At 37.6% G+C, this 13,911-nt stretch overlaps 1 protein-coding gene across 2 annotated transcripts in view; it reads right to left on the reverse strand.

Annotated features, from left to right (window-relative positions):
- PRKN (parkin RBR E3 ubiquitin protein ligase) overlaps positions 1-13,911 on the reverse strand; it is a 732,034-nt gene that overhangs the window by 361,947 nt on the left and 356,176 nt on the right. For both annotated transcript variants that reach the window (XM_065631599.1, XM_065631600.1), the window contains exon 6: positions 595-710. In XM_065631599.1, coding sequence (XP_065487671.1) covers positions 595-710 — 116 coding nt within the window. The remainder of the gene's footprint in view (positions 1-594; positions 711-13,911) is intronic.

Below are 13,911 nucleotides of genomic sequence, written 5' to 3' on the forward strand. Positions count from 1 at the left end.
TAATCAGTAGATAAATGTGTTTCAGGTAATTCTTCACAACATTGGTAACTGCCTGTCTTAGGCAATTGGTTTTTAACTCATGCATTTGTGAGTAATTGTATTCTTGAATGTATGTGCCCTAATACCATACAGTAAAAAGGATTACAGTACTTAAACCTGCAATAAACAACAACAAAAGAACAGATGCAAAATAAGAAATTTTGGGTTGATTTATAAAACAAACACCAAAAAGTTCCTTTCTGCAGAAACAGTCTGTCCCCCTCAAACCTGTGCTTTCATTTGGTGGCTCTTAAATATGGATTAGCAGCAAATATGTACACACTCCTGCCACTATCTTGAGCACTTAATGTTATAGTTAGAACTTATGCAGTCAAATTTCCACCTGCAGCTCAAAGGTGGAAGAACATAAATTGTATTCATACCAGAAAAACAAAGAACACACCTGAAAGTTCGTCCCATTTTCCACCATGATACCAGGGGGAAAAAAAAAAAAGCTTAAAAGGAAAACCAGCAGAGGAAAAAAAGCTCTTTGAAAGTGATAAGTACTCTGCAGCACTGAGACTGTCCATCTCTGACACTTTTCATTGTACTTACCTAATATCTGTGCATGTTATACATGTGATACAGCGAGTGTTTGTTGTAACGAGGTTCAAAGCCACAGATGTTTCACTGTCAGTGGTTGGGTGTGCTCCACATTTAAAGTAAAACTCCTGAAATATTGAAGGAGAGATAAAAAGAAGATTACATACCGGCCGCTCACGTCCTCTCTTTATCTTAGGCTAACTGACACTTGAGACAACAGACAAATCACCACTACCAACAGAAAAAGAGAATCATTAGGAAAGGTTTACAAGGAATCCCTTGCAAAAACACCAGCTGAGGTGTGTATTTTGTTCAGTGATTTCTCTAGCAAAGATGATACCTACTTGTGTACTAATGTGCTATCAATATGACACATTCTGTGATTTTCTGGATTTATAGAAAACAAATTAATTCACCTTGAGCTGATCTAAGCGTAGTTATCAAAGACAGAATACTAAGCATTGCCACTACGCTTTATATTTCCACTTTTTCTGTTGTTGCTGTTACAGATGTTACTATTTTCTCAACTCTAGGATACAGAATTTTAGCTCTAAATTAGTAAAGTGTGGCCTTACTTTTGCTGGAAATCTATGATACAATTTTACCATCGTATTAAAAAGAAGCTTTAGCTCTCTTGGGACACATTACATTTTCAACTATATATTATATTGTGATTCAATTAAGTCGCTTTAGTCCATACTGCTCTATATAGCTTTAGACTGCTTTCATTAGCTTAATACCTTTTACACAATTGTGTGCTTTGTTCTCTTTTCCACTGCACCCCAGGGAAAGCCACAGCAATCATGTTGTGCTTTGATAAGGTTTTGTTCTAAGACATTGTTTTAAGTGTCCAAATCGCTCTATGCTTGTATAAACAAAAGCAGTCTGAGACATGTGCTTTGCAACAGGAGCCATGGATGACAGTTTGCCGTTTCTTTGTTCCTCTGAGACCTTTTTGGCCATATCAAATTATGGAAGTTTGTAATGAAAACATTAAGACTGGCATAAACAAATTCTGAATTGGAATAGTATAAAAGTATCAGAAGAAATGATGAGAAGAAAGCATAAAAGAATGATAGGAGTTCAAGGCACCAAGATATTATGATCACAGATGATTCTCAAGACACCCAGACTGAGGAAAAAAAATCCTTTAAAAAAAAAAAAAAAAAAAAAAAAGCAGCCGGGAGGAAGAACAAACTGCAGCAAGAAAAAAAGACACAGACAGTGAATAATCACCAGCATTTCCAAATGACTCACAGGGGTGGGACAGAATGAAAGAAAAAAAGTTACAGTCACTGTCAACTTCTTTAGGGTGCAAAAGTCACATTCAAACCCAGCATTAATAACCCAAAAGCCATGAAAAAACTTGCTGGGTGGTGTTTCCTAGTGTCACTGCTGCAAGTTCCTAGCCAGACTATCTGGACATACATTTTAGTGCTTCCTACTATACAAATACAAGAGAATATGCGTGGCTGACTGATATCAGCTTTATTTAATACAAACTCACCTTCCCCTCTATACAGCCTTGATCTGAGATTTGCTACAACACTGCACTAAAATCAGTCCAGAAAAAGCTCTTATTTCTCACTGCCTTGAGCCTCGCAGTAGGGAGTTCTTCATCTGAGGAACAGCTGTCAATTACTTTTTTTTCCCTCAGAGGTGATAATCTAGATACATTGTGTATTTCTACACGAGATAAATACAGCACTATGTAGCAACACATCTCAGGTGGAATCTGGTAACTGGGATACAAGAAGTATTAATACAATCTTCCTCCTAGTTTAGTCAATCCTGCTTCTTGGAGAAGCACTGGTATATGCAATAGATTCACCACAAACAAAATACTCAAACTACACTATAAGTTAAGGACTCATTGTCTGAAGCATGTGTTAGTAGCGGTTTAAGGGAACTAAGGAGTAAGAGGATAGCTTAAAGCAAGCCTATTTTTAAAAACAAATAATTGTTCACAGAACTTCTGAAGTAGTCACCTATATATATTTACCCAGAGCTAACTTTTTTCAAGTAACAAAATAATCTGTCTGTCCTGTTTCATAACATCAGGAAGTAGTCCCAAGTACAAAAATATGCTTCAAGTCAGCCTTAGATGAGACCTTAGACTTCCCATGTTTCTCTTGTTCAAGACCCAGTTACACACAGAGCTTTTAAATATCAGCTCAACTTGGAGCACGTCAGCAGTCGAGAATGAGACAAGGGAACTACACATTCATCTGGGGTACATGAAAACCTTACACAATCTGTAACTTTATTTTCAACCTTTAAAAATGTACCCATTAATCTTTGTATTATTTGCTAATGGGTTTTGGAATTTGGGTTTCTTTGCCCTTTAGTTTTACTTTTGTTTGAATTAAATGGTAAGAAGTATTTATTTGAATTCAGGAGAAGTCTTGAAAATCTCTTTGCTTCAGTACATCTTCTGCATGCAACTAAGAGAATATTGACAACTCGCTATTCCAGAACGCAAACTATTGGCAAGGAAACATATAAAAGGAAAATAATTTTTGGTAAAACTACTTACCTACTACAATAAAACTTGAACTGGGTCACAAACAAAAATAAAAAGAGTAATAAAGTAAGCTATAAAACACTTGAAAAAGCTTTAGACTTTTTTTTTTTTGAAAGAGTGTCTGATAATTCTAATTGCTTTTGTTCATACCTCACAATGACAAATTTTCCTCTCATGAAAGTTTTTTAATGAAGATGCAAGGGAAATAAAGCAATATATTTCTTATTCTATTCTTTAAGATATATGGAACATCACCTACAAGTCAGAGAAGTAAAAAAAAAAACACCACAACACACCACACACGCCAACAAACAAAATCAAACTAACAACAAAAAAACGAAACCAAAACAAAAAAACCCAAAAAAAAACAAACAAAAAAACCCCCAAAACCCCACACAACACCACCACAACCCCCAAAACAAAACCACAAAAACCACAACCTACACACCAGCACAGTCAAGATTCTTGGGCTACATTCCCAAAATACTTTCTCTATAGCTTTAGGAAAATTATCAGCCCCAAACCTGCTTTAAGAAAATTCCTCCACTAATTATATTTACTATGTGCTTTGGTGTTGCTGAATGGAGAACATTATGGAATCTGAAAATACTGTTTGAAATAACAAAAGAAAATATTGCCACTCTCCAAAACTATTCATTGAAACACTTCCTACTTCAGTAAACTGCAATTAAAAAAATAGCAAATCTTAGTATTAAATGCAAACAGAACAGAGTTTGTTAAAATTACAGGAAAAAAAAATCCCTCAAGATTATGTGTCAGGTATTTGTTCAGAAGAAACATTTAGAGTGTTGAGATGAGCAGTAAAGTAAAATTAACCTATTTGTACACACAATGTACAATTCTATAAAATGAATGTAAGTCTCTGTCTGTAGGCCTGAAACATCAGTGCTGTAATGGGACTTCAGAAACACAAAGAGAGATTGAAATCTGAAAAACTCTGTATGCTGAGTGCCTGGCAGTTCTGGCATAGTGTAGATTGCACTTCCACTTTTTTTTTTTTTTTGGATCAGTAATACATGTTCCAATTGCTTGAAGGCTTTTAAAAGTCACAACATCAATTAGGTTTCTTGTTGCAAATAAAAACATATATGGCCTGGTTTTACACATTGCATGAATAAACAACACACAAGTATTCATATGTTACATCTACCAGATTTCCCAGAGACTTAGCATACTTCTTGTGATACGAGCATGATAATTTTTTGCCAGGGCATATGTGTATGAAGTTACGAAGAAAGATAGCCCATCAGCACAAGTTGCTTCTCAACTGACTCCAGCAATGAAATTTCTGAGAGAGAAATATAAGAGTGAAGAATTTAGCCACTTCTCACTCTCCAGTTTGCATGTCATCAGGCATGTAAATGCAGTTATTCTTTTATTTACTCTTTCACTCAGTGTATGATGGCCCCCTCTACTCCGCCCTGGTGAGACCTCATCTGGAATATTGTGTCCAGTTCTGGGCCCCTCAGTTCAAGAAGGACAGGGAACTGCTGGAGAGAGTCCAGCGCAGGGCCACGAAGATGATGAAGGGAGTGGAGCATCTCCCTTATGAGGAAAGGCTGAGGGAGCTGGGTCTCTTTAGCTTGGAGAAGAGGAGACTGAGGGGTGACCTCATCAATGTTTATAAATATATAAAGGGTGAGTGTCACGAGGAAGGAGCCAGGCTCTTCTCGGTGACAACCAACAGTAAGACAAGGGGTAATGGGTTCAAGCTGGAACACAAGAGGTTCCACTTAAATGTGAGAAGAAACTTCTTCTCAGTGAGGGTGACAGAACACTGGAACAGGCTGCCCAGGGGGGTTGTGGATTCTCCTTCTCTGGAGACATTCAAAACCCGCCTGGACGCCTTCCTGTGTAACCTCACCTAGGGGTTCCTGCTCTGGCAGGGGGATTGGACTAGATGATCTTTCGAGGTCCCTTCCAATCCCTAACATTCTGTGATTCTGTGATTCTGTGAAGGAGGGAAATTTCCTGGATTGTTTCATCTAAATAATTTATGTTCCAGGGTTAATCTCTAAACAGGCGTAGAGACCTTGGAACCAGCTGGTTTAGGACTAACCCTCTAATTTTGCCACAGACTGTCACACTCAACATGTTGCTCCATACTTAAGTTATGTTATGCTATAGGAGACAATGCTTTCAAAATTTTAACGTTATCATAAAAAAACCTCACATAATAACATAAATGGGATGGGCAAAATTGCATGCAGTCTTCACCACTACCTGACCACTTCTATAATATTTTAAAATAGAAGAAATCACAGTATTTCCCCTTTCTGCACTTTTTGTCTCATTTGGTACAAAAAATTCTTATGAATGCTGCCTTTTTGTTTTAAGTATTTCTGTCCAACAATGAGTAGGGATGTCAAGAAATTACTGTGAAAACAGAGATGAAAATTTAGTGCTTTTTTAGTTCTGAAAGTGTGTGGTTTTATGCTCACCTTCTACTGCAGTGAATACCTGTAGATCATTTTATTGCCTTAAGGCATAGGTCCCATGAAATTGTGAACGTTCTATTTAACGCTACAAATGTCTTTCTTTTAGCAGTGTATCTGATAGAGTGTTATTCAGAGAAGGGAGAAGGCATTGCTCTAACATACTTTGACTTATTCTTCACTCATGTTATCGCTTTTGTGCCATACAACATCATAAAAAGTGCAAGAGGGAAGAAAAGGTTCAAAGACACGTGGTCAGCATTAGCCACTTATAATGAAAGTCAAGAAAATGCTCAAATTTATAAAAACAATAAACTTCTTTGATATTTTACCAAAAATATCTCTCCCTAAATTCTGTCTTTTCAAACAAAGCAGGGGTTTGCATACCGGTAACTGATGATGATAAGCAAACTGTCTTCTATGTGGTCAAGTACGACAAGTCTGATGAGGAGCGGCTGAGGGAACTGGGGTTGTTTAGCCTGGAGAAAAGGAGGCTGAGGGGAGACCTCATTGCTGTCTACAACTACCTCAAAGGAGGTTGTAGCATGGAGGGTGTTGGTCTCTTCTCCCAAGTAGCAAGTGATAGGACAAGAGGAAATGGCCTCAAATTGTGCCAGACGATGTTTAGATTGGATATTAGGAAAAAATCCTTCATGGAAAGGGTTGTCAGGCATTGGAACAGGCTGCCCGGGCAAGCGGTTGAGTCGCTATCCCTGGAGGTGGTTAAAAGGTGTATAGATGAGGTTCTTTGGGATGTGTTTTGGTGCCAGTGTTAGGTTAATGGCTGGACTCAAGGACCTTGAGGTTCTCTTCCAACCGAAATGATTTTATGATTCTATTCTATGAAATATATCAATTGATCATTGAAAAACAAAACAAAACACAAACAAACAAAAAACCCCACAAAACAAAAACCCCCACAAACACAACAGGATAATGCATGTGATTCATTGCTCACTCTTCATTAAGATTAAGCAGGACAACAATTAAGATTATTAAGTAACAGTGGATTTGAAGGTCCTTAGCATAGATTTTAGGAATACTGCAACGCAAAGATTAAAAATGTTGGTCACTTTAACCATTCACATACCAATACTCAAGATAACATTTCTTTGCCATAAAAAATAAATTCTTAAAGTAATTCTTCTATTTGAAAGAAAAGATCCTGTGAAAAACTCAGCACCTGATCTCAGACCTACATATTCAGAATGCAATCAGAATAACGAGCAATAATAAAAATAAAAGGATGCCACCAATACCAGCACATTTTATATATATTTCTGTACAAATTTCTCCAGCCTTTCCACTTTCAAATCCACAGAATCCCTGCTGAACTTGGAAAGAAATGCCTTTATGGGATGCAAGGAGAAAAAACAGTATCCCAGGAAAGATCAAATATTATATAGTAAGTTCTGTTAATATACTGCTGATAATTATGCTGACCTCAAAGATAAGTTGAAACATCTTTTGATGTGAAGAATGACAATAAAGTGCTGGTATATTAAATTTCCATGTCTATAAGAAGCATATATTTATTTAATTTGGCAAGAGACAAAAGAAGCATAAAAATGTAGAAGAAATACAAGCATCTGGACAGGCTAGAGAGTTGGGCGGGGAAAAATTTAATGAAATATAACAAGGGAAAATGTAGAGTCTTGCATCTGGGCAGGAACAACCCCAGGTTCCTTCCAGTATAGGTTGGGGAATGATCTATTAGAGAGCAGCATAGCGGAAAGGGACCTGGGGGTCCTGGTGGACAGCAGGATGACCATGAGCCAGCACTGGGCCCTTGTGGCCAAGAAGGCCAATGGCATCCTGGGGTGTATTAGAAGGGGAGTGGTTAGTAGGTCGAAAGAGGTTCTCCTTCCTCTCTACTCTGCCCTGGTGAGACCTCATCTGGAATATTGTGTCCAGTTCTGGGCCCCTCAGTTCAAGAAGGACAGGGAACTGCTGGAGAGAGTCCAGCGCAGGGCCACAAAGATGATTAAGGGAGTGGAGCATCTCCCTTATGAGGAAAGGCTGAGGGAGCTGGGTCTCTTTAGCTTGGAGAAGAGGAGACTGAGGGGTGACCTCATCAATGTTTATAAATATATAAAGTGTGGGTGTCACGAGGAGGGAGCCAGGCTCTTCTCGGTGACAACCAACGGTAAGACAAGGGGTAATGGGTTCAAGTTGGAACACAAGAGGTTCCACTTAAATTTGAGAAGAAACTTCTTCTCAGTGAGGGTGACAGACACTGGAACAGGCTGCCCAGGGAGGTTGTGGAGTCTCCTTCTCTGGAGACATTCAAAACCCGCCTGGACACCTTCCTGTGTAACCTCACCTAGGTGTTCCTGCCCTGGCAGGGGGATTGGACTAGATGATCTTTTGAGGTCCCTTCCAGTCCTTAACATTCTGTGATTCTGTGATCTCACTGGTATCTGCTTTCCGATTGAACCTCATTGCCCTTCTCAAAATGCCTCTGGCTAAGAAAAAAAAAAAAGATCTGTTATTCACAATAAAAGCTCTTTTGGATGAGTATCCTTTGCCAACTGTTCACTGAGGCTGTCAAAGTATGTGTGGTCTCAGTGAATACATCAACTTTGACCTGCGCAAAGGCTTGGGGAGGGAGGAAGTTAACTTTTTAAATTACTATATTTTTGAGGCAAGTATCAGTTTGGGGCAGAAAAGTTACCCTCCTGTATTTTTCCAAACTTTCTTTTCTAGTCAGCAGTAACAGTTGCAATATAAATGTGTCCAAGTGACTAAAAGACACATTATGTTTCAGAGAAAGAAGTGTCAATACATGTTTACAATATCTCTTTTTTATTCTTGGTCAACTTCAAATAAGTTCAGGTAAGGAAAACATTGAAAACATACCATTCCATTTCTTTCTCTCAGAATCAAACATATTCACTGCACCTTTATTCAGTTGAGAATATTAAAAACAATTTGTTGAATACCAAATATTTGAACAGATAGCTTATGATATGGAAAGTATTTTGAGCGTAGCAGGGTTATTGGATAGGAAATGTACATGCTATTCATCATTATTTACAAGATCTAGTGTTTTAGTCCTGACCAATTCACTTAAAGCCAAATTTTAGGCAAATAAAAATGTATCTAAAAACTCAACACAGGTAATTTTTTATGAGACATTTTCAATGGCTACAAAACAGCACAGCCTCTATTCTCATCATATACAGATCCCACTTTTAGCCACATTCTTAAAAAAGTTCCAAATGTGCAAATGACATACAAATATTTTTTTGTTTATGTATTTACACCCCTTGCCAAGAAACAACATTTCTATTTTTCATTTTTCCAGAATTCATTGGAAGAACAACAGAGGTATTGTTCAAAAATTAATAACAGAACAACTATAGCCACCACTCAATTTTAATCAGAAGTCTAAAGTGATATAACCAACATTATTAATGACTAAAAAAAAAAATAAATCTTACTAGTAATTTCTGAGGGAGCCTTCACTTATTACACATGAAATTGTATGTGATTTTCAGTCATTTATACCAACAAGGTTGTTTTTGTAAAATGGTGCATACAGCTTGCATATCTATTGTCTGCACTACAAAAAAACTCCCACAAAACAGTTATTACTTTTCAGTTAATAATTTGTATTAAAATCTTAAAGGAGATGCATATAATTAAGATTTCAATAACTGGCATGATGGGTTATTAACTATACAAGGTTTTAATGACACCTGGCCTCTGGAGATAATGTGCAGCTGTAGTTTTTAGGACTTTAGTGCATAAGAAAAGCAACAAAAAATGCAGTACCTATCATTTATTCTTTCCTTGTGTACTGGAGAAGACAGTAGAAATAAAGAGCACAAATGCCTTGGGAATCCCCTGGCTGCTGCTGCCCAGACAATGCTATTTCAACCACCCATGAAAGTCCTCTGCGTGAAACTGAGTTTTCTCATTTTTAACAGCAGCATTTCACATTTGCTTTGCTTGTCTAAAGGCAGCCACACACTGTATTTGCTTCATTTCTCTGCAAGTGGTGGCTCAGGCTCAAACAATCCCATTGCTGATTCTGCTGTTATTCCTTCAAGTAGCAATATTTCCATGATTCAAAGACACAACGAACAGGCCTCTTCAACATGACCCAGGCTCTTCTATCAACCATTTTCTCATAGTATAGACAAAGAAATGAAGGCTGCAGGGCTTTGTGTCTCCTTATAAAACAGATAATTGCCTGGAATCTTACCTCATAGTGGAATCAAAGGCCCTGTAGACATTTAGCCAATCACCAGAAATGCATAATTAACCTATTGCAGGTACTGTAATATCCATGGTATGCAAAGATACAGTAAGACATAATAGTTTTGAGTAAACAACTTTTCAATGAGAATGGCTATGCTTTCACATAAAACAATGCAAAACATTTGCACCTTCCTTCCCTTCTCTGGACTTTTTTCATACATGTTTCCTTTAGAAATAGAAAATACAATCTCTGTTCAACACTAATTTCTGGGCTGAACCAACACTGCAGTTGTCAGCAAGATTAACTTACCTGGCCCAGCCTCCAGAGCCCAACCCTAAATATTCTGTTAAATTTGTTCACTGGGTTTCAGCATGTATGAAAGAGTTTATTTTGGAAAAGCTCGTTTGAATTACTTGAGCCACAGAGGAAGTCTCTGCTTCAGAGTAGCTACTTAGAATGCATTATAATCATCATATCCTGAATATTAGTGCTGATTTCTAGGACTTAAACTTTCCCATTGGCCTCTTTTAAAGTAGAATCCAACTGTTTAAATTTGTTATCAAGTGTTTCCTGTAGAGAATCAATCCTTTACTTTGAGCTTAATTTCCTCTGGCAATCAGATTTGAATTTCTATGTGAACATAAGCCACAAAAAGGGCTCAGAGAGGGAAAAAACTCAAATAATATATGATATCAGATCCTTAGGCTGTGCTTCTTATGGCACAAAAAGTTATTTGCAAATACAGGTTTGAGTGATTTGTTTCTTTTTCAACAATGCTAACGCACACTTGGGGTAAAGATAGTGAGATCAAAAATTCAAAATTACTCCAGAATAAATCTAAAACATGTAAGAGACAGGATTCCCATAACTGTAAACATTGCACAGGTGACATTACGTTGTAAGGTTTCCCAAAGAATCTAATCTTGAGCTCTAAAGAAAAGCCCGCAGAGTTAACAAGCCACTAAGAAAACTACATCATTTCTTTAACTAGCTGTTGCTTTTCCTGAGTATTCTATACAATACAAGCAATTCCACAGTCTAGTCTGTAAATATTGCTGTGTTTCTACAATATATGCAGTAGATTCCTATCCATCTGATTATATTACAACTGAAACATTTAAATTTTGTCCATCCTTTGATATCAAAGGTACCGGTCAGTTTCAAAGCTGTTTTTTGGAGGAAAAAAAAAAAAGTAACTTTAACTCAACAGCCATCTTAAAAAATGACTGTTATTTTTGGTTTTAGGTTTTCAGCCTTCAGCTAATATAACCAATGTCCTACAGCCTCACATCCATCCATTAACCATATAGATGATCTACAAGTCTGTAACATAGCTGAAAGGCAGTACTAAGATACCTTTCATTTAGCACTAAGGCTGCCTCAGGGGGAACATCAGTATTTATGTAAGGGCTCCGGGCAGACAGAATTGGGCTGTAATACTACAAGAACGGCTCTTTGCCTCATTTCTGCATCTCAGTTTAGAAAACCTGGATGGTTTGTTCTGTCATTGTTTGAATGCCTGCCATAGATCAGGATATGAATGAGAACAAACCTGCCAAGACGCTGCCCTGTTACATTGGGAACAGTGAGAGAAGGAATGGTAGGTAATGGCAGAAATGTTTTTCTCTTCCTCTGTGTGAGGTATGCTTGCCTTTTGCTCTGAGGGCTCAAAAATGTACTAATGAATGTTTGGCACCTCCTGAATATTCATTGAATAGGCAATGGGTTTTTTGAAGTCTATTTGCCACCCAGCAGCTTGTTGTTTTTCTTTTGAAGCACGTTCTTTGCCAGGACCCTGTTAGCACACCGACAGCTATGCTGTTCTTAAGCCTTAATTGAGTTCTACTGAATCACTGGCGTTTGTGCTCGTAATATTCTGCTTTCTACAAAGGTGCTAGAGAGCAGGTCTTGTTGTTCCACCTACACACACAGAAGTAATGTCTAAGCCACATAGAGCAAGACACATGAAACCCCAAAGATTCAGGGAGATTCTGCAACATTTTTCCAAAAGTTAGTTGTTTAGTTGCCAGAGTTGATGGAATTAGAAGTAAATTTAGATGTGTTTGTTTAGTTTTTTCTCTCCCTTGAACCTCTGGTTTAGATGTTTCACTTCTACACGGACTGAGCAGTCAGGTAAAATATTTGTGCTGCATCACACAAACTGAAGCTTTCATTTAAAAAAAAAAAAAAAGCAGCCAAAGTATCCTGAATGATGCACAGAACTTACGATAAATAGAAAAGGAAGAATGATGTTAAATATAGTCACACGAATACACAGAAACAAATAGTTGGTTCATACTGCCTTCACCCAAGGAGGAAAGAGGGCTATGTATGTGTCAGGTAAGTATAATCTGTACATAACTCCTTATACCAGGAATGTTCCAATTGTTCCTTCCACTTCCTTGAAATTAGGTAAAGATGTTTCATTGGCAAGACAAGCATTTCAGATGTTTTAAAAAGCAAAATTTGAACTACAATGTCTAGTAAAAACACCCCATGATCCTGCTATAATTTTTAATATATAAATGCATGATTTGTTACTTCAAACCTAAGAAATACAAATAAATGTCCAGTGTTTTACATCACTCATAAGCTAAAAAAAAAAAAAAAGGAAACAGCATTGTTATGGAATTGAATATACCACTACCTAATCAAATGGCATTAGAGGCTGAAGTCTTGCAAAAGCACATCCTGGAGGTTCTTACAAGTTACTAGATATTCTTGAAAGTTACAGAGGGCTGCAGTGAATGAAGTGGGTTGAGGGGACAAAACAAAAACCACCAAAACCAACGAACCAACCACCAACAAAAAAACCCCACCACACACCACAAAAACAAACCCACGCAAAACCCACCACACAAATCACACCAAAAAACTCCTTGGCTAATCTTGTACTGCCCAACTCATTAAAATCTTAGCAGTAAACTGTCTTTTTAAATATATATATTCTTAAAATATATAATATATACAGATGAGCTAGATGTAACGTATATGCAAGATAAGTTAGAAAACATAAGTCACAGAGGGAAATCATTATCTCCTCTATAATCTTGTTAGGGGGGAAAAAAAAAAAATCTATGTTCACATTGCACTCTTACCTACAGCTTCTAGCATAAGGAATCTAAAGGATGGAGCAAATAAGTTAAACAAGCTTTTAGCACAACAAACATATTTCATGTGCATACCAGCAGAGAAGAAGCCAACACTTATCAGTAGTTGACAGTACAATGTCTGATTTGAAAAGGTATTTTCTATTATTAAAAACAGAAAAATGTGGACATTCTTCCTTTGAGACAATTTAATACACAGACATATCTAGGGTAGATAGCTATTTGCATGGCTTTAATATAATGCTGATGGCATCTTGATAGTCTGTTTTCCCTAAAGTGATTTAATTTGGTTTTCCCAGTCAACCTTTTGTCTATTTACACTGCCTTCACTGTAAAAACAGCAGCCAAAAAAAAAAGTTTTTTCCTAACTTAAAAAAATTGTATCAAGGGGAAGAAGGTTACACCCACATTTGCACACAGCTTATTGTCAAAGAACACCCAAGAGCATTTCTGGGTGACTGCACACAGCCATCCATACAGCTGCAGGGTCAGCAAGGTCCCTGCTGTGGCTGAGCCAGTGCCAGCAGCATCTCTCACCAGCAGGGTTCAGAAGTGGGCGCACCAGGCGCAGCCCTTGGTCCGTGGTTTGCATCCCTGGTTTGGGGAGTGAGAAAGCTGTGCTGTGCCATTTGGCCTGCAGATATGAGGAATTTTACCAGCAACATTTGACCCTGTGGTCCTCTTATGAACAGTAAGCGGGGTATGGTTTGCACCTCTCTCTGCTTCTGAAAACACACTTTCTTCCTAACTGTTACTATTGCCTGGTCCAATTTCCTCTGGTCTTCCGACCAGGCCAGCAACCAGGGGCAGGACTCTTCTATCCATTGCAAAACTCCTTCTGATCCCCAGTTTTACTAAGTAGGTTTCTACCAGCAGAAACAGCTGTAAGTTCATACTTCATTTAGTCAAAAGAATTTGCATAAACAGAAATTCATACCCTCAGTTCAAAAAAGTAATTTTGTTTTAAAATGCACTAAAAAGGGATTTAGATGATAGAAAAATTCTTTAAATTAGACCATGAACAGCACATGA

Source organism: Caloenas nicobarica, chromosome 3, assembly GCF_036013445.1.
Source record: "Caloenas nicobarica isolate bCalNic1 chromosome 3, bCalNic1.hap1, whole genome shotgun sequence".
Taxonomy (NCBI): Eukaryota; Metazoa; Chordata; class Aves; order Columbiformes; family Columbidae; genus Caloenas; species Caloenas nicobarica.